General features: G+C 30.2%; 2 protein-coding genes and 1 pseudogene across 2 annotated transcripts; all 3 read left to right on the top strand.

The window, feature by feature from the left end:
* Nucleotides 1-4,192: 4,192 nt before the first annotated feature.
* Nucleotides 4,193-8,168, top strand: LOC148553857 (uncharacterized; annotated as a pseudogene).
* A 1,005-nt stretch (nucleotides 8,169-9,173) lies between these two features.
* LOC107607517 (tubulin-folding cofactor A-like) lies at nucleotides 9,174-17,147 on the top strand. The gene is made up of 4 exons (XM_021106096.2): nucleotides 9,174-9,231; nucleotides 16,059-16,147; nucleotides 16,355-16,441; nucleotides 17,046-17,147. The coding sequence occupies exons 1-4, from the start codon at nucleotides 9,183-9,185 to the stop codon at nucleotides 17,145-17,147; spliced, it is 327 nt and encodes a 108-aa protein (XP_020961755.2). The 5' UTR covers nucleotides 9,174-9,182.
* Nucleotides 17,148-17,227: 80 nt separating this feature from the next.
* LOC107609877 (uncharacterized) lies at nucleotides 17,228-26,851 on the top strand. Its single transcript, XM_088494898.1, has 8 exons — nucleotides 17,228-17,237; nucleotides 17,348-17,406; nucleotides 17,505-17,624; nucleotides 17,772-17,840; nucleotides 17,936-18,106; nucleotides 18,417-18,558; nucleotides 19,385-19,455; nucleotides 26,609-26,851. The coding sequence occupies exons 1-8, from the start codon at nucleotides 17,228-17,230 to the stop codon at nucleotides 26,849-26,851; spliced, it is 885 nt and encodes a 294-aa protein (XP_088351024.1).
* Nucleotides 26,852-27,235: the final 384 nt, after the last annotated feature.

The raw sequence follows: 27,235 nt of genomic DNA, 5'->3' as shown, positions 1-27,235 counted from the left end.
GAAAATATCTAAAAATAAGTTATGGAATATTGATTTTTAAAAGATAGATATTTTAAAAAATTATATATAATATTAATTTTAAAGTATTTGAATTAAATTATGTTTTTAAATTTTTGTTATATAATGTTGGGAATAATACATCATTCCTCCTTGAGAAAATACCTTTTACAGAGAAATAAAATAGACACAATCACAACACAAGAATTTAACGTGGAAAATCCCAATTACTGGAGAAAAAAACCACGGCCGTTGTCAAATGACAACCAAAGAATATCACTATGTGAAAATTGTTACAACACATAGACTTCTTTCTCTCTAACACTGGCACCCCAGTACACCCACACTCTCAAAACAAATATTTAACTACACTTCACAACACTCTCTAATCAAAGAGTATAGAGGAAAAGAAAAGGCATATACAAGCTTTAAGTGTTTCCGACTGGTGCAAAAAATATGGAGAACTTAGCCTCATATTTATAGCCCAGGCCACTCACTCCATTTGCTATCCTAAGCAATGTGGGACTAATTCAACCAAATCCTAACAATCTCCACCTTGATTGAAATAGTCACACATCTTCAGCTTCCATAGTCAACACCGACAATTCTTTGCTGCCATTGTCTATACTGACAATCATAGTTTAGAGAACTATCATACTCCACCATGAAAGTATACTCACTTGGAATTAGACCACTCCAAGCATTTCACCTTGGTACAGATCGAAACCTTGCTGAAAATTCATGGTGCAACTTCCAAATTGGCTTTTCCTGGAAGTTCTTCAGCCATGGACATAACTCCGCCACACACCTTGCATCTCAACGCCAACCAATGTCCGTGTGCAATTATGGACCCGATTGCCACAACTTATCCTTATCCATAGCAGTGCGGCAATACCATGAGGATACTTCTTATCTTCTAGAGAACATCATCTTCTCTCATAGAGAGAGCAATATTGCAAGTATCAGATTGAGAGTCTTTTTCTAAAACTGCATTACCTGGACAATTTCTCTTTACATGTCCAGGCTTTCCACATTTCCAGCATATTACACTCCTTCCACGATTTCCTTTTCCATAATTGTCACTTCTAGCTACAAGCGCCAAATCTGATGAAGTGCTACCCTCATTTTTCATTCTTCTTTATTCAACAATGAGCTTACTGGCAACTTCTTCAAAATTCAGAGTTTCCTTCCCATACATTAAAACAGGTTTGATATACTCATAGGAAGAAGGAAGAGACAATATGAGCCTCAGTGCCTTATCTTCATCATCAATTTTCACTCCAATTGCCTCTAATTCAGAGACAATACCATTGATAGCACTAAGATGGTCAGAGATTTTCACATTGTGATCCATGCGTAGATTATGGAATTGCTCCTTCAATGACAACCGATTTGAGATGCCCTTTGCCTGATATAACCCTTCGACTTTATCCCAAAGTTCCTTAGCTGTTTTCATTCCTTGCACATTTGCAAGAACATTCTTAGCCAAACACAGGCAAATAGCACTTGCAGCTCTCAAATCTAGTTCTTCCCATTCTTCATCCTTCATACCAGAGATCTTCTCCTTCAACGCCTTGTGCAAACCTGATTGTATCAACACATCCTTAACTTGTATTTGCCACAAGCCAAAATTGATTCTTCTATCAAATTTCTCTATTTCAAGCTTCACAGCACTTGAATATCCTGACATTGTTGCAACCGTATACTGAAATAGTATAACTCAACTGTAGACCGTGCACTAGGAAGGGTCCCCAGGAAAGAGAGGTGGGTCACAATGGACACACTTAAATACCAAGTCTTTCCTTAGCCAGAACCTTTCCAAAATGCACTCTCATAGTATCACACTGCCTTCCAGCAACAACAACAGCAACCAAAGATCAACCTCAAGCCACAGGACAAAATTTTTTTCTGATGTGGAAGGTCAGACTAGGCTGCAACCACAGAGCATACTAAGAATAAATCCCACCGAACTGTCAGACTAGGCTGCAACCACAGAGCATACTAAGAATAAATCCCACCGAACCGAAGCTCTGATACCACATGTTGGGAATAATACACCATTCCCCCTTGAGAAAATACCTTTCACAGAGAAATAAAATAGACACAATCACAACACAAGAATTTAACGTGAAAAACCCCAATTACTGGAGAAAAAAACCACGGCTGTTGTCAAATGACAACCAAAGAATATCACTATGTGAAAATTGTTACAACACATAGACTTCTTTCTCTATAACACCGACACCCCAATACACCCATACTCTCAAAGCAAATATTTAACTACACCTCACAACACTCTCTAATCAAAGAGTATAGAGGAAAAAAAAAGTCAGATACAAGCTTTAAGTGTTTCCGACTGGTGTAAAAAATATGGAGAACTTAGCCTCATATTTATAGCCTAGGCCACCCACTTTATTTGCTATCCTAAGCAATGTGGGACTAATTCAACCAAATCCTAATATATAATAATCTTAAAAATTAAATATTTAGAAGATCAACATAATTAAATACATCTTTTATATTAATGGATAAGATAGATAAGATAAGATAAGATAAGATAAGATAATTGTCTCAAATTATATAAAGAGATGTTAGAGACCCCTCAATTACATTAGTCATTCCACACACATATACTTTTTAAATATATTCTGAGGTTGGAGTATCTTTATAAGTACCCACCCCATCGTTCCAATAAGACAAATTATCTTAACTCGCAAATTTTCGATCCATCTTACAATCCGTACATAGGTAAAATTTTTTTAATATCTATCATTATGTGATTTAATGTTTATTATTATACTTTTTCATTATTAATAATTTTATTATTTACCGATTAGTTCTTTATTTAATTTATCTTGTTTAGTTGAATTAATAATTTTTAAGATAAAAAGTTATTTGTGTCTTTTTATGAAAAAAATAATAAAGAGTAAAATTGATAAAGAATAAGTTTGAATTGATTTTTAAAAAATTATCTTTTTTTATCTTTTTAAAAACATATAGGTAGTGTTTGTTTTCGGAGACACGACACAGAGACATGGACAATACATGTCTAAAAAATGTTTGAAAGTAGGGACATGGACATTGAACATATTGTCTCTGAGACAGTTTTTTATACTTTTGTGTCCACTCTTTTACGAAGGACAGTGATGGACACGGGATTTAGAAGGATGGACACAGACTTTTTTATAAATTTTATTTTTCTTTTTGTCTATAGATATTTTTTATTATTCCACTGTTACTCCTTCTTATTTTTCTTATTGCGTTGTGTTCAGAGAGGTACTTTCTTCTTCCTGGTCTTTCTTTATCTCTGCGTTCTTTCTTTCTCTTTCTTTCAGGTATTCTCTCCTTTTTGTAGAATTTTTTATTGGACTGGATAATTCCTTCCTTCTTATCGTTCTTACTTCAATACCATTTTAACCTTGTATTATATTATTTGATTTGTAATAAAAATAATAACAAAAATAATTAATCTTAAAACTTTTAAAAATATTATCAAAGGTAAAATTGATCTTTTAAAATGCTAAAAAATAATTTATAAGTTGTAATTGATTTTATATAATTTAAAGAAAAATAAGTTTTTAGATAAAAAACATTGGTTTTCTAAATAAAAATAAATTTTTTATGTGCAAAAACTATTTTTTTTCATGTAAAAACGAATTCCTTTTTAAAATTGATTTTTTATTTAAAATTAGTTTGGCTTATTAACCTAAACAAAATTTTTTATTAATCAAACTCAGATTTATTTTTTTGTTAATCTTAACCATATGTATTGCTACATATAAATATTAAATTTAAAAATAAAATAATTATATTTATAAATTTTATTTTAATATAAATATTATTATATATTTTTTTATTAAAATTTTTTGCCTCTTCAAACATTTTTTTCAAGTTCTGTCTGTACTCCTATGTCCTCTCATTTTCTATTAAATTAGTTTGTATTTGATGTAGAAAATTTGGAATTACATGACTATTTTAGTCATTTTATATAATATTTTAGTCTTGTCCATGTGTATCCAAACATAATACTGGATATTACATTAGTGACTTGTACATCGTATCCAAACACAATACACAAAGAATAATTTTTAGTGTCTCCATCTTATTGTCTCTGTCTGTCTCTATAAACAAACACAGCCATACGGATGGAATACTTTTTAAGTTTTAAATTAAATAACGTTAAAAACTTGAAACAATGAACGGTCATATTCAAAACGATGAGATTTATAATACCGGTATGATTTAGTAAGGTTCCAGTAGATCTCTTTGAGATTTTGTGATTGAACAATTTGAAAAAGTAATGTAATAAAAAAATTTAAAAAAAAATTCATATTTTTACTAATATTTAGCTAATTTAAAACAATATGGAACAGAAATAATAAATATTTTGTTAATTTTATTCTATCATAAATATTTTTATTTTATTTTTATATTAAAATAACTATTATTTTTAAATTTTAATAATTTATTTATTAGTTTATATCTATTATATACTACAAGTAACTGTCGCAAAAATGATATTAATAGATATTATATCATTATGAAAAAAATAAGTGAGTTTATAATTATTATTAAATAAAAATATAATTAATTTAAGAATAAATGAGTTTATAATTAAAATTAAAATAAATTAAGTAGAAGTAAACTATTTGATAAAATATATCTATATATATTATAATTTGCATATAAACTATTAAGACATAAATCAGCTTAGTGGCAGAGAAAGATATTTTTATTGTAAATGACAAGGGTTCGAACTCCAATTCACACATTTTGAGAAATTTTAAACTTCATACGCTACGATCGGACCGATTTTTTTTTGGATTTGATCGATTTTTTGGTTGAAGCAGTCGGTTCGATTCGATTTTAGAACTCCAATTCACACATTTTGAGAAATTTTAAACTTCAAACTTCATACGCTACGATCGGACCGATTTTTTTTTGGATTTGATCGATTTTTTGGTCGAAGCAGTCGGTTCGATTCGATTTTAATAACAATGGATAAGATCTTTGCAAGTTTATTTTTATATTTTTGTATTTTTTAAAATTTTTTTATGTTCACTGAAGTATATGTTTATAATTTTTTACATGAATTTTTATTATTCATTGTTGATATAAATTTTTTTATCATTATTATCGATATATATTTTTTTATAGAATAATATTATTATTTTATTTGATTTTGTGTAATTTTTACCTTGTGTTTTTAGAATTAGTATATATTTTATTTATTATAATCATTTTTTCATATTATAAATTTCAACACATACATTTAAGTTTTTTTCCTAAAAAATTATAGTAAAATAGTTCATTTTAATAGTATGATATACTAATTTTTTAATAGTAATTTAAATTATCGGTGAAGTGTGGTACATTTTTTTGAGATGATTTATTATTTATCAAAATATAATATTATAATTTTGTAACATTAAATTAATTATACTCATAATTGGTTATCTCATAAAAATATAATTTAATTAATCTAATTTTTAATATACTTTATATGTAGATATGGAAATTCCAGAACATCGAAAGTGGATGTACAATAGAAATTTGCCAAACTGAGGAGAATTACGACAGGAATTTGTTAATGGTGTTCGAAATTTTATTGATACAGTTACAAAACAACTTCAATTTATACTTGAAGGCGGTGTACTTAGATGTCCTTGCAACAAACATAAAAATAAGATTTTCTTAATTCCGGATGAGGTTTCATTAGATTTATATAAATATGGTTTCATGCCAAGATACTGGTGTTGGGATTCACATGGAGAGAGTCCTTTGCATTTGAATGTAGATCAAGATAATAATCAAGAAGGTACATGTTCTTCTCCGCATGCTAATGTGCCAATAAGAAATTCGTATGAATCTATGATGGTTGATACTGCTGGACCAGAATTTATGAGTCAATTTGAAGAACACATGGAGGAGCCTCCGAATGCAGAAGCTAAAAAATTTTATGATTTATTACAGTCTGCTCAGCGCCCATTATTTGAGGGATGTATTAATCATTCAGAATTATCAATGACAGTTAAAATGTTGAGTATAAAAGCTAAAGGGAATGTATCTCAATAAATCTTTGATGATTTCGTGAAAGCTATGAAAGAAGTGATGCCGAAGGATAACTTGTCTCCAATTTTTATGAAGCAAAGAAGCTAGTATCGAAACTTGGCATGGAAAGTAATAAAATTGATTGTTGCATTAATGGTTGTATGCTGTATTACAATGAGGATGATATACCAAGAAGGGAATGTAAATTTTGTCATTCTCCAAGGTATAAGATAGGTAAAAAGGGTAAACAAGTGCCTTTGAAACGAATGCATTATTTACCGCTTATACCTCGTTTAAGAAGACTTTATGCTTCAATGAACACAGCACCTCACATGCGATGGCATTTTTATCACGAGTTTAAAGGAGTTTTTGAGCATCTATCGGATTCAAAAGCAGAAAACATCCACAATTTTCTCAAGAACCACGCAATATCAGACTAGGATTATGTGCTGATGGATTCACCCCTTTTGGTCAATCTGGTAAACAATATTCATGTTGGTCAGTAATTGTCACTCCTTATAACATGCCTCCTTCTATGTGCATGAAAACTCCTTACATGTTTTTATCCATGATTATCCCTGGTCCTCGTAATCCCAAAACTCGGATTGATGTATACCTGCAGCCCTTGATTGATGAGCTAAAACTACTATGGGAAGATGGAGTTTTAACTTATGATATTCATTCCAAGTCAAATTTTGTAATGCGAGCTGCATTGTTGTAGACTATTAATGATTTTCCTGCATATAAAATATTGTCTGGATGGATGACAGCAGGCAGGCTAGCATGTCCATACTGTATGGAACGAACAAAGGTATTCCAATTAAAAAATGGGAGAAAGCCATCATGGTTTGATTGTCACAGACAATTCTTGCCAGATAATCACATGTTTAGAAGAAACAAGGATGCATTCTATAAGAATAGAATTGAGAGATCAGAACTTCCGTCAAAATTGACTGGAGAGCAAATATGGGATATAGTTCAGAATTATGATAAGATAAGTGATGTTGAGCAACTTGAGATAGAAGGATATGGAAGTATGCGTAATTGGACCAAAAGAAGCATATTTTGGGATTTGCCTTATTGGCGTCATAATTTAATCCGTCATAACCTTGATGTAATGCATATTGAGAAGAATGTATTTGATAATATATTCAATACTGTCATGGACATCAAAGAGAAGACTAAAGATAATGCAAAGGCTAGAATGGATCTATCATTATACTGCAAGCGAAAAATTTTAGAACTGCCAGAACAAAGTGGAGGTAAAATTATAAAACCTAAAGCAAATTACACATTTACTCTCCAGCAAAAGAGGGCAATATGTGAATGTGTGAAAGAGTTAAGGATGCCTGATGGATATGTTTCAAATTTAGGGAGATGTGTTGACATGAAGGAGGGCAAGTTATATGGAATGAAAAGTCATGATTGTCATATATTTATGGAACGTTTACTCCCAATCGCTTTTAGTTCATTGCCAGAGCAAATATGGAAGCCAATAACAGAGTTAAGTCAATTTTTTCGAGATTTATGCTCAACATCGTTACGAGAAGATGTTCTCAATAAGCTTGAAGAAAATATTCCAATTGTGCTATGCAAGTTAGAACATATTTTTTCTTCTGGATTTTTTGACTCAATGAAACAGCTACCTATTCATTTGCCATTTGAAGCATTACTCGGTGGTCCTGTGCAATATAGATGGATGTATCCTTTTGAGAGGTACCTTAGTCACACCTCTATATTTATTCTCAAATTTCTTTTTACTGTTTTATTAAGCCAATTATTTGTTATTTGATTTTTGTTATAATTTTTTTTACGACAGATTTCTTCATTATCTTAAGAAAAAGGTCAAGAACAAAGCACATGTTGAAGGATCTATCGTTGAATAATATCTAATTGAGGAGATTTCTCACTTTTGTGAGTACTATTTTAGCCAAACTAGCATCGACAGAAAGCAAAATGATGAGGGTGATGATTCAATGCAACCAACTTTGTCTATTTTTAATTTGCCTGATTGTTTGGCTGGTGAATGCAAAACTCGTTATTTAGATGACAAAGAATTCAGTGCAACCATGAATCATATACTAATAAACTGTGATGAAATTAAGCCATATATTGAGTGAGTATTTATCTTCCTATATATATTCTTACTATTAATTATATTTTCTTATATTAATAATTTTAATTTTTTTGAAATTCATGTACTACAGGATCTTTGTGAACTTCATACGACAAGATCGTATTACTTTAAGTGATGAACAAATTGATCAATTTATTGAAGCAGATTTTGTAAAATGATTTAAAAATTATGTAAGTCAACATGATATGATAGTCTTATTGTACACACATTTTTTGGTAGATGACATATTATATTCTAACTTATTGGTTCTTATTTAATACAGGTTCATGATCCTTTAAATAATGTGACAAATTCGAATATTTATTCCTTGGCATAGGTCCTTTGAGAATTGTTAAATGTTGGCCTATCTACAAAGTCAATGGCTTCAAGTTTCACACAAGATCTCACTCAAGTGGAAAGTCAATTCAGAATTATGGAATATGTGTCAAAGGCACAGGTTATGGTGAATATGAAAATGATTTCTATAGCCAGCTTGATGAAATTATTCAAGTTGAGTATACTGGACTACCACTAAAAAGAGTTGTACTATTTAAATGTGAATGGTTTGATCCCACGATTGGCAAAGGAACAAAGGTAAACAAAGAGTATGGAATCATACAGATTTGAAAGAATCGGCGATATGGTAAATATGATCCGTTTATCATTGCACATAAAGCAATTCAAGTATATTTTGCACCTCATCCAATGAGCAACACCAAAGAAAAAGCAGAATGGTGGTTTGTATTCAAAACTAAAGCAAGAGGTGAGATTGATATTGAAACAACAGAGGATTTTGCATATCAATAAGATGGCACAAATCAATCTAACAATCATATCTCAAATGATATTGACATTATTGTTGATTTACTGGATACAAATAGTACAAGATATGAAGAAGAAGAAGAAGAAGAAGAAGATGATGATGATGATGATGATGATGATGATGATGAGCCACTTGGGGATGAGGACGAAGATATGGATGAGGATGAGAACGAGGACGAGGACGACGACGAGAACAATGAGGATGAAGATCAAAATGAATAGTATGAAAAAGTCCACTAAGAAATGTATTTATTTGTATTTTTTTAAATTTTTAATATACCTTAATCTTATGAAAAAGTATATGACTTTTTTATTTTACGTGATTTTTTTATTATATTTTATTTTTACTTTTTTTAGAAGATTAGATATAATTTATTGAGAAAGTCTAGGAGTCAGCACTTTTATTAAAATTTGGCCAGCATTTAACCATCAAAAGAAAAATGAGTAATTCTCCAGCATTAGATGTAATCTCACACCATTAAAAACACTACTGATGGCTAATTGATGGCTACAAATCACAAAATCTGTTGGCCCTCTAGCACTCCTCTAATTTATTTTTAAGATTTTTATATATGTAATTCTTTTAGATACACTTTATCTTAAATTTGTTAAAAAATTAAATTTTGAATTATTATAACGTAAATAATTCAAAAAAATAAATTAAAAAATAATATGAGGTAACTAAAAAAATCAAAATTAAATATAAGATGGTATATAAAAATTTGTATAAGAAATTTAATATTAAATATAATAAAAGTAAAAGAATAAAAAAAATAAAAAGATAAAGTATATAAAAAAAATAAAAAGATAGAGTCTCCCAACTTTAACTAAAAAAAGTCAAATATAATATACAATGAGAGAAAAAAAAAACTAATAAAAATATAGTCAATTTAGTTCTAAAATTTAGGATTGAATATTTAAATTTTTTTATTTAGTACTGAGTACGTACTACCTGAATTAAAAGAGTTATGGTTAATAATAGATTAATTTACTAGTCTTATATTTTAATGGTTGATCTATAATGATTCAATTAATTATTTTAAGATTGTAATTTATTTCATATTTGATATTATATAAAAATAAATTATTAACTTAATAAAAAATTAAATAATTTTTTTATTTTTTAAAATATTAAAAAATTTATTTTAAAAATAAACCAACTAAATTTCATGATAGCCCCACCAAAAGTACCCATTTCGTTGGCGCTAGGCACAAAATGGCTTTCCCCACCAGAAGTTCCAATTCGTGTGCGCCCCTCTTGAGATGGCGACTAAATCCATTTCGCGGGTGCTTTGTGAACAATGGCCTTGCGCATTTTTGTAAAGCTTTTTCTGCATGCGTATTATGGGAATTAATATATTTTATTTACTTATTTATATAAAAAAGCCTGCATAAATAAGCACTAATGTGCCTATTAATCCAATTTTTAAAAATATGTATAATAATAAATAAGATGTTAATTGGTATGATCATTATTTCATATTTTGATCAAGAGGTTTTGGAATTGAAAGGTGCAAACAAAAACGGTACCTTTTTATAAGTTATATATAATTAAGGTTATTTTAGGGAAAAAAAATTTATTTTGGAATAGCAAAAATATTTGGGACAGATCATAGACTAATTTAAAATATAAATAATATTTTTATACTAAATTTTAAAAGTTTTCAATAAATATTTGAAATCTGTTTGAAAATTGATGAACTTTCAAACGAAATTTACAAATGATGCTAATTTTGTCTCAAATTTGTGGGAAAAAAATTTGTCTACTTTAAAGGGTTAGTTATAGTAAAAGCATTTAAGACTAATTATAGACAAATTTGGGATAGAATTAACATTTTTCAAAATACGTCCCAAATCCGTCTGAAGTTATTGCGCATATTCAGATGGAATACGGACGAATTATAGTTTTTGTCCAAAATGTGTCGCTAATCTGTATGAAAATTTTGGCGCCATCTAAAAAAAATTTGGTGCCAAAATTTGGAACAAAATTTAGACAAATTTAAGACAGAATATATTATTTCAATATTTCCACTAAAAATTGTTCAACATTTATCTCAAATTTGTCCGAAATGAAAAAGTCATTCAGACGGAATAAATTTCGTTTGAAATTTTCGTCCGAAAAAATCCTATTTCTAGTAGTGATATGTTCAATACTAAGTCGGTAATATATTATTAAATTTACTAATAGAATTTGGCGTCTAATAACATTCTTTGACATCTAATAGTATGAAATAATATCATTTTACTAATTAGAATAAGAGAAGAATAAAGTATAATTCCTTCCATAATTTTTGGCTCTTTGTTAATCTTTAGAATATGGTTTAATTATCAAACTCTAATTTATTACCATTATCATAATGAACTAATAAATGACTCAAAAAACTCATTTCTTTATTCATTCAATTCACTTGGATAAAATTTTATTTAGTTCAATCATTATAATCATATAACTCATGATCAAAATCTATCAAAAGTTGACGGATTTGTTATTAACTAATAATTAATTTTACAAATATATAAATTATATTCAATGTATATTCAACTAGTACAATAAGATATTATACGTCTGAAATTCTAAAATTAAAGTATAATAAATAATTAAATATTTGTTAATTATCATGATAGTCTATTATCATGATAGTCTCATATTAAAGAAAATTCTTATACTATGTTTATCATAGAAATATTCTATTGATAAATGTGTAGTAAACAAAAATTCTCAAAATAAGTTAATATAACGATTCTCTCTCTTCAAATTATTAATATCATTTTAATAATCATACAATTAAGAACAATTTAATTAAAATAAATTATAAAAAATTTATGTCTTAATATTATAATTTTTATCATAATATTAAGTCTCTAAATTTAATAAAAAATTTTATCATATTAATTATTTAGTTTAATAATACATATAATAATAACACATTATCTTATACATAATAGATTGAATTCTATTCATACTATTTATTCTCAATAACATCATCTTCCAAGATATGTATACATACCACAACACTCTTACTTTTATTCTTCACAAATTTTTTCTCTTACACAATCTTATTACTCACTTACAGGTTGCACGTAAGAAGAGACCTTATAAATGTTTAAATACTTCACTCATTCAATTTTTTTCTAATACATATAAAAAGTATCCTATATCTTTTTTTTCACTTCATTATTATCTAAGTCAAATATAAAGTCATCCGACATTCAAATTTTTTCACTTAAGTAACATTAATGGTACTAATAATCATGTATATTTTTGCTCACAAGTAATTTTCTACCAAGTTTTATCAAATTATACCTACGCATCTAGTTAGACCATATACATCTATAAATAAACTTTGATTTTTTTTTTCATGTTATGCAAAATTAATAAATTTTTAAAGTTTTCCACTATTACAATCGCAGCATGTTCACAACAACATCGTCAATGCCTTTTTTATCTATATAGACTACTACCATATAAAAATATTTCCAATTTTTTTTTTCGCTAAAAATTTATAATTCAATTTTTTATCTACAATTTTTTTATATTTTGTTCACCAACTTATCTACAGTATCGAATCATTAATCAACATTACCCAATATTATTTCCTTTACTTCTAATGTCTATAAGACCAAAAAAAAAAAAAAAAACTATTTTATTAAAACCATACTAGCCTGCTCCGGCTGGGACAAGCTACACATAGCCTGTAATTAATAAACCATCATGTTAGTAGAACGACACTATAGGTTAAGGCCTTTGTAACACTACAAAATTAAAGACTCCACCACAATTTCACAAAACAACTAGAACCATTAATATTTTTTTATTTTATATCTTAATAGACATAATAATCAAAATTTCAATCTTCTAATAAAGTGATTGGCATACCTGAAACTTTGCCTATAGTATTAATACAAAAGATAAGAAACGAAGCGAAACGAAACGAAACGTGGATGCATTATTATATTTGCTGGATTTGCTTTCTTTAATTTGTGTGGCTGAATTTAGAGTATGTAACCTATCAATCTAGTTGGAAATATAATGATAACTGCAGCGGATGCCACTAAATGGACACCTGTCCTCACACGCGCCACTCTGAGCCCACTGAATAACTTAACAAGTTAACGGATTTTGTCATCTACTATTAATTATACCACACCTCATCTTCCAATCAAAGTGTATTATTGCAACAGTTTGCATGGCTGAGTATATTTAAAACGAGGGGTATCTTTATCTTTAATAAAATGAGAAATTACTTGTTTCGAATTGGAAAATTTTGTGCTAGTCGTGTCCCTTTTCCTTGGTCACTTTTAATTCGGCATCGCACGGAAGAGCTCCAAGTGTGTGTAGTAGAAATTAAGCAACGTGATCCATTCCTTTAGGACACTGATGTCTAAATTTGAACTAACTCCCCTTTATTTAAGACATTATTATTATATTCAGTTATTAATTAATATGATGGTTACAGATATCCCCAGACTGAAGTTAAAGATGGAAAAAGAAAGACAAATAAAGGTCATTGAACAAATTATGCAAATGTGATATGATATTCAACTAATTATTATTTCCAACCAATTAACAGTGTTAATTGTCGATTAGAATTTATGAAAGAAGTGTATCAAAAAATAATTTATACAAATTGTTCTATAGCATGCTAGAACTTCAGCTTGAAATATTATTCTGACGCTCAACTTAATATCTATTCATTTTAACTATGCAACTTTATGTCATAATAACTCGGCTTTAATAAGCGGCGTATAATGTATTGTTTGTAACCGACATTTTTACGAAAAGTAACCTTAGGCTTAGTGTGTGTATATATATATATATAACTATCCTTTTTTTTATTCATTTGGTCAACGTCCTCCCACACCACCATTGCGTATTGTTATTTATCGGATATAGAATAAAATAGATCCACTTCTTTTTGTTCCTACTGAATAGAATTGTTCCATTTTTCCTAAAAACCTAGAACAAATATAAATCCTTTAAAATTAATATTTATATGATAAATCACTATTAATACTATTTATTCAATATAAATACTAGTTTTATTCAATATAAATACTAGTTATTCAACAAGTTCGATCGATTCCAAACGAACAAATTCAAACTTGATTGAAAAGCATCTTTCTGATTCTTGAAGAATAGGATGGGGGCAAATTATAACCTTGTATACAACATGAAAAGACTAATATATATGAGATCCATAATTTTATCACTAAACAAAATCTAAATAGTGATTGATAATTATGTTGTTACTGTTTTTTCACTATTAGAAAATTAGTTACTACAGATGGATATTTCTGATGGATTTTATCCCACGAAAATACAGACAGAATTTGGGAGAAATTTTTTGTCGAAAAATAAAAAAATTTTTATTAGCATAAATTACAGACGAAAAAGAGAATCCGTCGATCTTTCTGTCGGAAAAATTAATTTTTTTCGTGGGAAATTGTTACAAACGGAAAATTCATCTGTAATTAAATGGACAAAAATGATGCATTTATTAAATTATTACGGATGAAAAATCAGTCTGTAATTTAAAATATTTCGTCGAAAATATTGAGTTAACCCTAATTTTATCCCTACCCTCTCGATCCATTCACACTCCACACAAATCACATGAGCTTGTTCCACTCTCCGTCACCGAGTTGCTTCTTCTCTCCATCGCACCAGCTTCTTCCGCCGCTGTCGCCGCCGCTCGCCTCGCAGGATCTCTCTTTGTCATCCCTTGCGTCGCACGAGCTCCCTCCGCCGCTGCTCTCGTCGCGTCTGCAGCGATTCGTGAAACTCATCTCAACTCGGTGGTTATTGTTGAATGGCGAAGCTTGAAGCGAAGCTCGGAATGATAGTTGACTCCGTTGGTAACTTCTTCTCCGGCAAAGACCAACTTCTCTGGTGTGACCCTGACATCGTCGCTGTAAGCCTTTTCTTTTTCTCGATTCTATTTTCTTCATTCAGAATTGATATCAACTTGTGATTTCTTGTTATCTATTGGTCGTGATTTTAGTCTTCTGATTCAATCTGCTTTATTGTCAATTATCTCTGTTTCCATCTCAATGTGTTCCTGTCCTAAAAAATTGGAATAAAAAACACAGAATAAACGATTTGAATTGAAATCAGATAGAAGAAGGGAGAGCAGTTGTGGTGTTGCAGTCTCCTGGAGCTGGTATCGGAAGTGAGCTGTGGTATCAGAGGTGGTGGTGATGTTGGCGGCGATGAAGGATGAGAGGAGGAGGAGGAGGAGGAGGAGGGGGATCGAAGCGGGAAGGGAGTGATTTGGAGAAATCGAGGTTGTTAGGGGAAGGGCGCCTCCTCCTTGGCTTGGTACCAAGAAAGGAAGGGAAGTTCCATTGCTCCTCAGCTGCGATCGCGTTCTCAACTGACACTCTGAGATGCGTTGTTGAAGAAGTAGGCACAGTCTTTGTCTTCTTCAATGGAGGCTTCTTCAGCTGGTTCTGCTTCTGCTTTGAACCTCCGTCATCATCCCTACTGTTGTCTCGCATTCTTCACCGATGCCTGGGATCTACGATGGACTTCTTCAATTAGTGTAAGAAATCGTACTACACCAGTTTCTGCTATATTTTAATCTGCTCTTATATTTAGTAATGTAGTGAGGTTTCTAGGATCTTGCACAGAAGGTGTTTGTGGATTTGACGAGATGGTGGCAGGGAAGGAGAGGAAGTATTACATGCTTAGTGGGAAAGGGGGTGTGGGAAAAACAAGCTGTGCTACCTCCCTTGCAGTGAGATTTGCAAATCATGGGCACCCCCACTATGGTGGTTTCAACTGACCCTGCTCACTCCTTAAGCAACTCTTTTGCTCAGGTACCTAACGAGACCAAGAAAAATCTCTTGATTGTTTAGTTTAGTAGCTCTTCAATATAGATAAAACTTCAGAAGTGTAATGCTACAATCTCGTTAGTAGTTCTTCAATATGGATAAAACTTCACTGCAATAAGTCCACTTATAATCTTGCATGAATTAATAAGAATCATATCCAATGGTAAAATAAGCAAGGTTTGAGATAAATAAATTTAGAGCTATAGTAATTCCAGCATTCAAGTATCTACTCTATTAGTATCTTATGAGAAGAAAGTTGAGAGAGAAACTGCAAAAACTGTTGACATGAAGGAGAAGGGTGCTGACCCTTATGATCTCAAGCAGCAGGTATCTAATTTCAATTTATCTATTTATGTAAAAATAATATGTGATTATTTTTAAATATAGTTATTATTAGATTGAAGTTTTTAAATTGTACATCTTAGTAGGGTGTGGATTTGCCTCCGTAATTGTTTTTGGAAAATCACTAAGGTCAGTGATGATATGGTGAATAATGATTGCAAGTTTTGTTTGTTGACTTGATACTTTGGATAGAAAAATGTGCTGGCTGAGTCTAGGATGATGATTCCTGATTTCCACAAGCGCCTTAAGGCCACACTTGTGGATTTAAAAGGAGCATTGGTAATGTACATTTTCTTATTTTCTTTTTCCATGGTTATTAACTTATGCCTTAGTTTTGTGCTGTTTTCTCATGTTGCAAACATTTTACATGCTTTTCATTTCATGCCTTGGATTTTTGTTTCCAATGGATGATGGTATTGGTACCCATTAATGATGTTATGAGTTGGGTTAACTTTGAGTTTATCAGTGTGGCATTTGTTGATTTGATTCCTGTGTGTCGCTTTATTTTTCTTCATCAAATCATAATCTCAATGTGATAAACAACTTATTTATTTTATTACTGGAAGATTGAGGCACTGCTTTGATTGGTACTCTGCTAAAAAATTTTATAACTAAAAATATTTTTCAAAATGTATTAAACTGAAATATAGAAGTTGACAACTAAAGAGAAATCTATCTTTCGTTCTCTTAAGCAAGCCAATGAAGGTTCATTTATTTATTTGAAATAATTTGTACTTATTTCTTCATTATGTTTGATCTATATTTTTGTTTTGTTTTCTCTATTTTCAAATAGCAAGTCCAAGTTGCGTATATGCTTAAAATTGAGTCTATATGTTATGCTTCTGATTCATGGCATGTGGGCCATTTTTATGTCCTCTTTCAGGCTGAGCTAGAGGAATCAAATGAGAAGGAAGGTCCTGAAATCGATGATGCTCGAAACACCATTGCTGAAGTTGAGAAAGTAGTTAGAACTACTGAAGCTTAGCTAGGTAGTTTAACCACTACTTTTGATGGTAGAAATTGAACTTGTATTACATAGCTTCCATCTCACAGAAACAACCATACATGGGAATAGGTTATGAAACTTGTTTAACAAGATTTAATCTTCTCTAGTTATGTGCTGTTGAACATTTGAAAATGAATGAATATGATCTTCTATAAGCCTCATATCCAGCATTCCTGCAGGAGACACAGAGTTTGCTAAAGATGCTGTCTTTGGCTACAAATCTTCGAATCTGCGTGATGTAAAAGCCTCTTTGTTCCTTTTTATTACTGGATTGTGCTGACTTTTTTTTTTATGTTGGCATAGAATAAATTTTTTAAAAGATATTTATCCAATTAGTGGGTAGAAGAGAAGACTGGTGGTCGAATACCTGCATCCACTGTTGCTTCTGTTTCCATTGAACTTTTGAGGAAAGGAGGACCAGATGCAGTTTGCCAGCATCTATACAGTCTAAAAAAGGTATACAGAAATTGATAATGCACTTTAGTTTCTACATTCTTAAGTTATAAGAAGAAAATCAGTGACTTGACTTTGTCTTGTTAGAATATTATGAATTAGTGTGTGTCTATTACCAATCCCCTTACTATGTTTCTATTGTAAAAGCAGGGTTCAGCATGTGTAGTTAATGCAACTAGTGAAAGAGACATGGCTGTATTTGCACTTGAAATGATCAAGGTAGAATTTTATTCATGTTAATTGTATTTATTTGGCCCTTTTGCATGATTGTTTACATATGTTAATGCTACTTTGTTGTTTTGTCCTGTTAATAGGCAGAATTGATGGAAAAACACTTCTTATGTCGTACTGCTGCTAGTTTTGTTTCTTCTCGAATTGGAATTATCTCGAGGCCCCCAATATTGCCAAAGGATCTAGGAATTACTAGAGAAAGGAATGGTAGTTTGATAGTTGTGGGATCATATGTTCCAAAAACAACAAAGCAGGTGAAAAATGAAATTTTGATAAATTACTCAAATCAAGTCTCCTTGGCATACCCATTTTGTGCTCATGCAAGTTTATCCACAGGTTGAAGAACTTAAATTACAGTGTGGTCATTTCTTGAAAAGCATTGAGGTGATTGACATCTTAAATTTTCTTTTTGCCATTTTATTATGAATCCATCATTGTTTCTTTCATGGTGTAACTTATATATATTTTTGTTAACTTTTATCAGAGGCATTAGCTTTGTGCCTAACAAAAATACTTTCTTTTCAAAATTATTTTTTCAATCTAATATGATCTTTTTTGAAATAGGTCTCAGTTGAAAAACTTGCAATGAGGCCTGTCGAGGAGCGGGAGGAGGAAGTCAGTCGAGCAGCTGAAATAGCAGATGCATACCTTAAAGCTCATAAAGACACCCTTATAATGACCAGCCAGAATCTCATAACTGGAAAAAGTTTATCTTTCTCCATTTTATTTTTCTTTATCTTCTCTCCACCTCAATTATAGGCATAGAATTAGAGAAAAAGAGAAAATATATTATGACATTATTAGTAAAATTATCTTTAATAATACCGTAGCCTAATTCACTTGTTTTCCAATTAGGTCAGGTTCTATTGTTACTAATACAATCCCAAGCCTACTATTAAATTATTAATAATCCTGACTCTATCAGCTTTCTATGTCATCCTAAGATAGTTTACCGTTGTTCTTCATCTGAACTTCTAAATAACCACAGCAAAGTGCTTTTAAATGTTAGAAATATAATTTCATGTCCATCAATCTAATCATCTACTTTATTTTCAAATGTGCAGTTGCCTCTGAAAGTTTGGACATTAATTTTAAAGTGAGCTCTGCTTTAGTGGAAATAGTGAAAAGAATAATTACAAAACCTCGCTATATACTCGCAAAGGTACATGTTTAAAGGACCTAGTCAACCTGCATTTTGGTATGAAAAATTTCATATTCCTTTTTTCCTTGTCTATTTTCCTTTCATATTCCAAAATAGGCACTACACTCATATGAGCTTCTCAATGTATTATCTCTTAGATATTTGATTTGTTTGACACAAAGCACAATGGGATACTTGGTTTCGAAGAGTTTGCTCGTGCTCTCTCAGTTTTTCAGTTTGCATATCAACATTAGAGTTCTTATAGTAGTTCACTTGGATCACCAGTTTGTCCTTTTTATTGCTCCTATTCTGGTTTCATGGTAACATACCAGTTATTATTCCTTTGAATAATTCATTAATTAATTCATTAATAAGCATTTTGTTGTGTTAGTTGTTCATGATGAGTTACTGTGGGGAGCTGCATGGCTTTTCAGAGTAACAAATACTGTCACTTTCTTGAAGGTATGTATGTCTTTCTAATAATAATATCCCAATAGATTTTAGATATCTAATTTTCAAGATTTTTAAAATTAATGTTTAATTTTTTTAAGTTATATTAATAGGGGTAGCAACGGGGCGGGTAGGGGCGGATTTTTGCTCTACCCTACCCCGACCCCGCCTGACAAAAAACCGGCATAAAACCCGCCTCGCCCTACCCGCGGGTAGTAAAATGTTAAACCCTAACCCGCCCCTGCGGGTACCCGCCCCGCCCCTACCCGCCCCTATAATTATTAAATTCAACAAATAAAATAAAATTTTAAAAATTATATAACTACCATTTACATACATAACATAAATTAAAGTAAAAATTTATATATGATATAATATTATTAATCATTTTACTAATTATTTTATATATGTTACATATATTATATATTAAAAATATATATATTTATATATATATTATATATACCGGGGCGGGTAGGGGCGGATTTAACCTAAACCCGACCCCGCCCCGCCCCGCCCAAGAACCCGCCCCGTTAAAACCCGCCCCGATGCGGGGGCGGGTAATTACCCGCCCCAAGCGGGTAGGAGTGGGGTGGGTACCCGCAGGTTCGGGTAGTGTTGCCACCCCTATATATTAAACAGGTAAATAAAGCTGCACACTTGGTTCCTATGGACCAACTACAAGCCGCACTTGACATGCTCACAATATGGATGCAAGGAAAATTAAATTAAGTGGATTAAATTAAGTGAAGCCCTCGTCACAAAATTATTCCAAATAAAAATAAATTTATAAATGATTATCTCTTGTATGTTAAAAATATATACTAATGATGTTGGACTATTTAGAAGAGATTACTAAATGTCTTTGTTCTTGATATATTGTCAAAATTAAACATCATGTTTGATTTTATTGCTAATATCAAATATTAGTTATTTTGAAATACTGAATATTTAGATATAAGTTAGATGAAAATTAAATGAAATTTGTATTCATTAAATTTATATTTATTTTGTATGAAATTAGGTTTATTTTCTAATAAAAAACATCTAAAAAAATGTTATTTTACCTTACTAACGGATTTACAGACAGATTTTTTGTCTGTGTGTGGGATGATTTTTCAAGGTTCAAATTACAAATGGAAAATCTGTCAAAAAATTTGTTGCCAATTACCGACAGAAAATCTGTCTGTAATTACCGACGGAAAATCCGTCGGTAACTAGTAAAAATCCATCGTTAATTTTCCGACAGAAAAATATCCGTCGGTAAATAATTTTCGACGAGACTTTTACAGAGGGACAAAATCCGTCGGTAACCAAAAATCCGTCTATAATAAAGACTAAATCTGTCTGTATTAAGTAATTTTCTAGTTGTGCTTATTGCTATGTTGTTGATGAGTTTAATTACTATGTATTATATTAAAAATAATATTTTTAACAACAAAATATTATTAAACTCTTTGATAAGTCAGTATTCAATAAGTGTAGACTTCGATCATTGTTTAGTGTCAAATATTATATTGTTGATCAATTTTCATATATTTCAATTTTATTTTATCATTTTTATACTTTCTTTTCATACAATTTACTTTCTTTGCAATGTCATTTTGTTTCGTTTAAATTCAACAATCTTTTATTGGCCTTTACATTTTAATTTATCCTTTACTTTTTCAAATATTTTTACTAACTAATTTAATTTCACTTTTATTCAAATTATTTAAATTTTATTGTTCATTTTTAGTTTATGCAAAGTTTAGTCACTTTTTTTTGTTATTGTCAAAAATATATAAATTTTGATACAAATAAAATTAATACTCATAAAGAAGAGTAGGTTTATTAGCTCTCAAAATTTAGATATCAAATCAATTCAAATATTTAAAAACTTAATTTTTTTTTTCATACTTTCAACAATTATTTTTTTTTTTACACTTTGGACTTGCAAAAAATTTGCATTGTTATTGGTTGCTTCACATGCAGTTGGACTGCATTAAATACTTAACTGATGTATGTTACGACTTACGACTAAGATGCAGTTTATATCTTGAATGGTATAATAACCTATTAATTAAAGTTTAGTGGATAAACTTTCAAAAACTCACATAAAAATATTAACAGAAACATGTCTACAAGTTGTAGCACGCCCGTTGTGTGTCTCTCCAACCCAACACCCCCCTCCACCCACCAAAATAATTGTGTATTGGTCAAAAGTCATACAACACACCAGTATTTGATTACTATTTAACATTTTAAAACTAGAACCAACAACGCAAGAAGTAATAATTAATTAATTATGATGATAGTAATAATACGTGCAGGATTAGTTTCCAAAGTTAGGTTCGTACCTACAATTTCCGGTTAGAACTTAGCTGTGTATGTTGAGGGGGCTCGCGTATTGTATAGTGTATTATAATATTACAGTATTATACAAACAATTTTCCATACCATTACTGTCATTAACTCATTATTAATTGATGCGATTCATAAAACTGAAACAACAGTAAAACGTGTAACTCTCAATCTCATGGATGCCTGGATGGGGTCTATAATTATGAAACCCGTGGTGTTCGAGTGGTGTATATGTGATGTGTGTGTTTGTGTTTCTTTATTTCCCTCAATTATCAATTTAAGGGTGCATCAGTGCATGTGTGTATTTGGTATGAGAAAAAAAATAGAGAACATTTTTTTTTGAATGGAGTTATATGTATTTTTAGTTTAACTAAAAAATTATTAATAAAATATCATGTAATTTATACGTGTGACTCACAATTCTCTTAAATAAATATTTAGAGTTTAAATTTTATTTTATGTATAAATAAATTATTGATTAATATCAAATTTTTAAATGAAATTCTGATTTGCAATAAATAATTTTTTGTTTTATCTGAATCAGAGATACCATAAAAAAAAACACTTTAATACTAAAAATAGTATTTTAATTTTTTTAAATTAACAAAAAGGTATATTAGTCATTTTAAAACTTAATTCAAATTTATTATTAATAAAACTTAATCAACCTTAACCTTAATATGAATATTTTAGTCTCTTCAAATGGAATTCAAATTTTTACTTTTTAATTCAATTAAATAATTTACGAGTATTTTAATCTTTAAAATTAATCATAAATAAAATATTTTAATTTTTTTTTAATTCAAATCAAATTTTTACTTTCTGATTCGTTTAATGTTAGTTCTAAATGGTATTTTAGCATTTTATTATTAATTTTTTTTAAAATAGATTTTATTCTGTATAAATAATATAATTTACACATCGTTTTTTATTCATCCACAGTTTTGTCTTATCAATATGTAATAATTAATTAGCTTAAAGTATTGGACGAGTTAATGCATAACACAAGTTATCAATTATATATATATATATATATCAACGAGTTAACCCAAATATATATCCACTACTAGCTTATAATCTTATATGTATTATGTATGAGTCACATACACTTGCACACTTCTTCACGATAATTAGTGGGCACCAACCTCCGCTTTTTCATTTGTATATGGTTTTGGGTTAGGTAATTTCTATGAAGAATAGTGGAATATTATTACTGAGATGGTAATGAAAACTCATTCTTGACGTATTGTATTAAAAGAACAAAAAACAAAAAACAAAAAATAACAGATCAGAGAAAACACTTTGTTTTCGGCTAATTGTATTTTTTAAAATTAAATATTAAAAATAAAAAAGATAAATTGCCGTCGATAAATTCACTTTTTTGAAAATAAAAAAATAAAGATAACTTTTTGTCAACTAATTCACATTTTAAAAACTAAAAAAATAAAAAAATCATTCACAGTCAACAAATTCAATTTTTTAAAATAAAAAAAAAATAACAATTTGGCTGTGGCAAATTCGCTTTTGACAATTTATTCCTGACAAATTTTACATGTCCTCATATTTTTGAAAATTACCAATGATCTCTATTTTTTCGAATTTTACCTCACCAAATTATATAAAAAAATTTTGCCCATCAACTAATCTCTACCTTCTTTAAAACAGAACTTTCAGATTCCATCATTACTTTTTATTTCCGTTAAATATTTTGGTTGCTTACACACGTTATTAATACCGTGTAGCAAATAATGTTCTTAAATTAGTCGACGTTGTTGGTAATATACACGCGGATGCTCAATTATAATCAATCTGATTTTGAATTTGGATTATTTAAATAATAGAATAGTCTAATTTTAATTCAAATTGCATAGGGTGAAAATTTGTTGATAAAGAGTTAAACGATCGACTAGCCTGTAGACCTAATAACAAGTTAACAACCACTACTTTAGTCTTCATTAGGAATCATGTATGGATATATATACATGCATGCAAGAATTGGAAACAAGCGAAGGCATTTTATTAAAAACCTGCACACCCAACTGCAACGTGTTGTCATTATGGCATGCTTGCGACCAATATTGTTTATATAAACAAAAATATTATTGGTATACTAGAATTAGTCACTAAAATTGGTTATCAATTCATTTGTGTATAAATACACACTACAAAAAAAAAATTAATATTTGTAATAAAAAATTGTTAAAAAATCAAAATTTTAAAACAAAAAAAGGGCTGTTGTAGTATGTCCCGTTACAAAAATTTTTTGTAACAAAAAATGGAACTGTTACAATTCAAAGTGATATTTTGTAACAAAATTTTTTGATACAAAAAACTAGAAATCGTTACAAAAGTGGTAACAAATTTTGATCTTGAAGGTATTTTTGGTGACAATCTATTTTTTCTATCATAAAATTTTGTTACAAAATGTAACTTGATTTTGTAATATTTTTTTTCTTTAATTATTTGTAATAATTTTTTTAATACAAATTACACACATAATTTATCAAATTATATTATTTTTTTAATTAATTAAGATATTAACTTATTTACTCAACAAGTCAACATTTATATAATATATAATAACATAGATAGTTTAAATATTTTTCATTCACTAAGATTGTTTTATAAATCTTTCACATATAAACTTTAAAGTACAAACTAACAAGACACATTGAAGAACCCTAATAAACTAGATAGATACATAGGACAAGAAAAATAAGGAATTATAAATCTCCAAAATGTAAACTAGAAATTACAAATTCTATCATGTTCATACAGCTCCTTTCTCATTTCTCATGGAGAAGTTCTAATAAGTGCCACACACTTGAAAAGACCACCAAACAAAAAACACTAGCTTAAAAAACAAGATTTGTTTTTCTTTAAAAATGCACAGGAAAAAACAAAAAATTATACTCATATTATTCAACAATGAATACAAACTCTAAAATTTTTACCATGAATAATCTTTGAAGAAAAGTGCAATAAAATAGGACATGTTAATACAATAATCATGACTCAAATCTAAACATGCATTTTAGTTTAAGAAATTTATTAAATATCATAAAAGTATAAAACAATGGAATAATAATCAAGATGTTTAGGAACATCTTTTCTTTTTGCCTTTATTTATTATCTTATAGAAGTTAGTGAAGCTAAGACTATCAATAAAGCAATACATAGGAGTAGTATTCTAGCAGACAATCAAGTAGTTCAAGGAATAACTGTAGAAGGAAAAAAAGAGGGTAACAGTGAAACACCTTCTATTATAAGATAATTGAATGTGATAATAAAAAGATAGATAGTATAAAATTGTTGTTAATCTGATATTTACACAACACTGAATGATGTTCAAATGAGTGATGATCATGTAACGAAAGGTAAAGTGACAAATATAATATGAAACATTTGGAGTAGTTCTGAAAATATATAAGGATACATATAAAGCCAAGTTTTCAAACATTTTTTATTTTTATCTTCTTTAGATTTTCTCTGCCAGTTGCCACGAGGGGACTTCTTAAGTGATTGCATTGATGCAATTTGTTGCATAGGTAATATATGGAATAACTAAACAATAAGATACTATTTGTTATTGTCATAATCTTTTGTTTACCAACTTTACATCACTTTAACTACTTCGTTTGTACAACCCTCTAAAGGGGGGACCGATAAGCACCATCCAACATGATTAATGAATAAAATTTATCTTAAACAACTGACAATAACTTCCATAGAATGTATACTAATATAGAACTCGCTAAAGAGAAAGACTTGACTTACCTAAAGAAAATAGGGAACAAAAATGTGTAATAGCTTAATTCAGTAAATAACTTGAAAGTAGTTTTTCATGACAGTCAAAATTCTTATACATAATCCAGCTAAAGTTTCAATTTATTTGGATGAATATGAAAGTTCATGTTAATATACATTCATGAGTTTCAAACAATTTTATAATTCATAAACTTCTCAAAGTGAATTCCAAAAACAAACGTAAGGATCATGAAGCAAGCTAGATGACGAAAATTACATACCTTTTTAGACTCTTCATAAAGTTCCATGCCGGCAACAAAGAGGCAAATATCTTTGGTGGTTTCACTAACATTTTTTATTTTGTGTTGTCTGTTAGAATTCATCAACAGTTCATGGTGGTATGAACTCAATCATGGATAACAACTCAAGAGTAACAACTCAATTGATGGTATCAACATGTAAATAATTATTATTATGAATGGATTTTGTTGGGTATCAATCTAGCATTAACTAAATTAAGAACAAATTAAAAATAAAAAAAGTAATAATTTGAATTTCCAATAATACTAAATTACTAATCAGAATAAATAAAAAAAAAACAAGTAACAAATCAGAAAAAAACTACACAGAACAATAATCAACAGCCTTAATATTCACAAGTTCTGATAATCAAAAACAATATCCCTAATCAGAAGTTCTAATAAATTAAATCCTAGACTTCCATGACATTACAGTTAATTTCAAAATAAAATCCCCTACCTCAATTAACCAAAACTCGGTAATTAAACGCAACAAACCCTTCGTTTGTTTTTAATTCCTAGTAGCAACAACTTTCCTCTTGGAGCAGCAACAACAATGATCTCAGCACCAATCATAATTGTTTAGGAGTTAAATTAGCAACACCAGAATAAAATATGCTAACATAATTAGGAAAAAAATATGACAGAGGAACAAAATGGTAACAAAGCAAGGAAGAAAATGTTACAGGTCTCATAAACGAAGGAATTGGAACCAGAACGGGAACAGTGCTACCGGCAACAACAGCAGTGACATCCCCTTTCAAGTTTTACGATGACAGAACGCTCCGCAGCGGCTTGCTCCAGCGGCAACGACAATGGCTCCGGCGGCTAGCCCTGGCAACAATAGTGGAAACTTCTCCCTCACCCCTCCATCGCGTTTTTCACTCTCTCTGCTTCGTACGATGGTGGCAGCTTCAGGCTCGACGGTGGCGCGCGATGAAGAACAGCAAACCCCAATGGAACAGGGGCGGGGCAGAATGGAGAATGAATCCGGGCCGAACAGGGCAGAAATCGAAGCATGATTTCAGCAGTGGAAAGATGGCTCCACTCAACTTTTGCACGTTTTCCTTGAGCTCTTCGATAACACCCTTAATCAACAGCAATGAGGCTTCGATGACGGTGGCTAGGCAGGACGCGACGGAAGCAAGCTCACTTCAACGGCTCCTCCTTCCACGTCTCCTTCTCTCTCGTTCGCTTCAACGACGGCAACGAAGATCCTTCCAGCGGCGGAGCACGGTTCTGACAGCAACAGAGGCGCGGATGGCGGCGACGGGCTTCATTACTGACAACGGCGATGACTGACACGAGGATGGCGGTGCTGTGACGGTCGCGGCGGTCTTAGGCTTAAGACTCTCGCCCTCCACGTCTCTCTCTCTCGCTCGTGAACTCTTCGTGACTCAGCTCTA

Source organism: Arachis ipaensis, chromosome B7 (assembly GCF_059453495.1).
Source record: "Arachis ipaensis isolate K30076 ecotype BB chromosome B7, ASM5945349v1, whole genome shotgun sequence".
In the NCBI taxonomy this organism is placed as follows: domain Eukaryota; kingdom Viridiplantae; phylum Streptophyta; class Magnoliopsida; order Fabales; family Fabaceae; genus Arachis; species Arachis ipaensis.
This window is presented reverse-complemented; position numbering and strand designations above follow the sequence as displayed.

Bases quoted from the DNA above. Each gene is read 5' to 3' on its own strand.
- LOC107607517 (XM_021106096.2), top strand. From the start codon at position 9,183: ATGAGGATGAAGATCAAAATGAATAGTATGAAAAAGTCCACTAAGAAA. The intron at 16,148-16,354 runs GTATCTAATTTC...TACTTTGGATAG, and splicing joins CTTATGATCTCAAGCAGCAG to AAAAATGTGCTGGCTGAGTC. The intron at 16,442-17,045 runs GTAATGTACATT...GTCCTCTTTCAG, and splicing joins TGGATTTAAAAGGAGCATTG to GCTGAGCTAGAGGAATCAAA.
- LOC107609877 (XM_088494898.1), top strand. The intron at 17,841-17,935 runs GTAGAATTTTAT...TCCTGTTAATAG, and splicing joins TTGCACTTGAAATGATCAAG to GCAGAATTGATGGAAAAACA. The intron at 18,107-18,416 runs GTGAAAAATGAA...TTTTTGAAATAG, and splicing joins TTCCAAAAACAACAAAGCAG to GTCTCAGTTGAAAAACTTGC.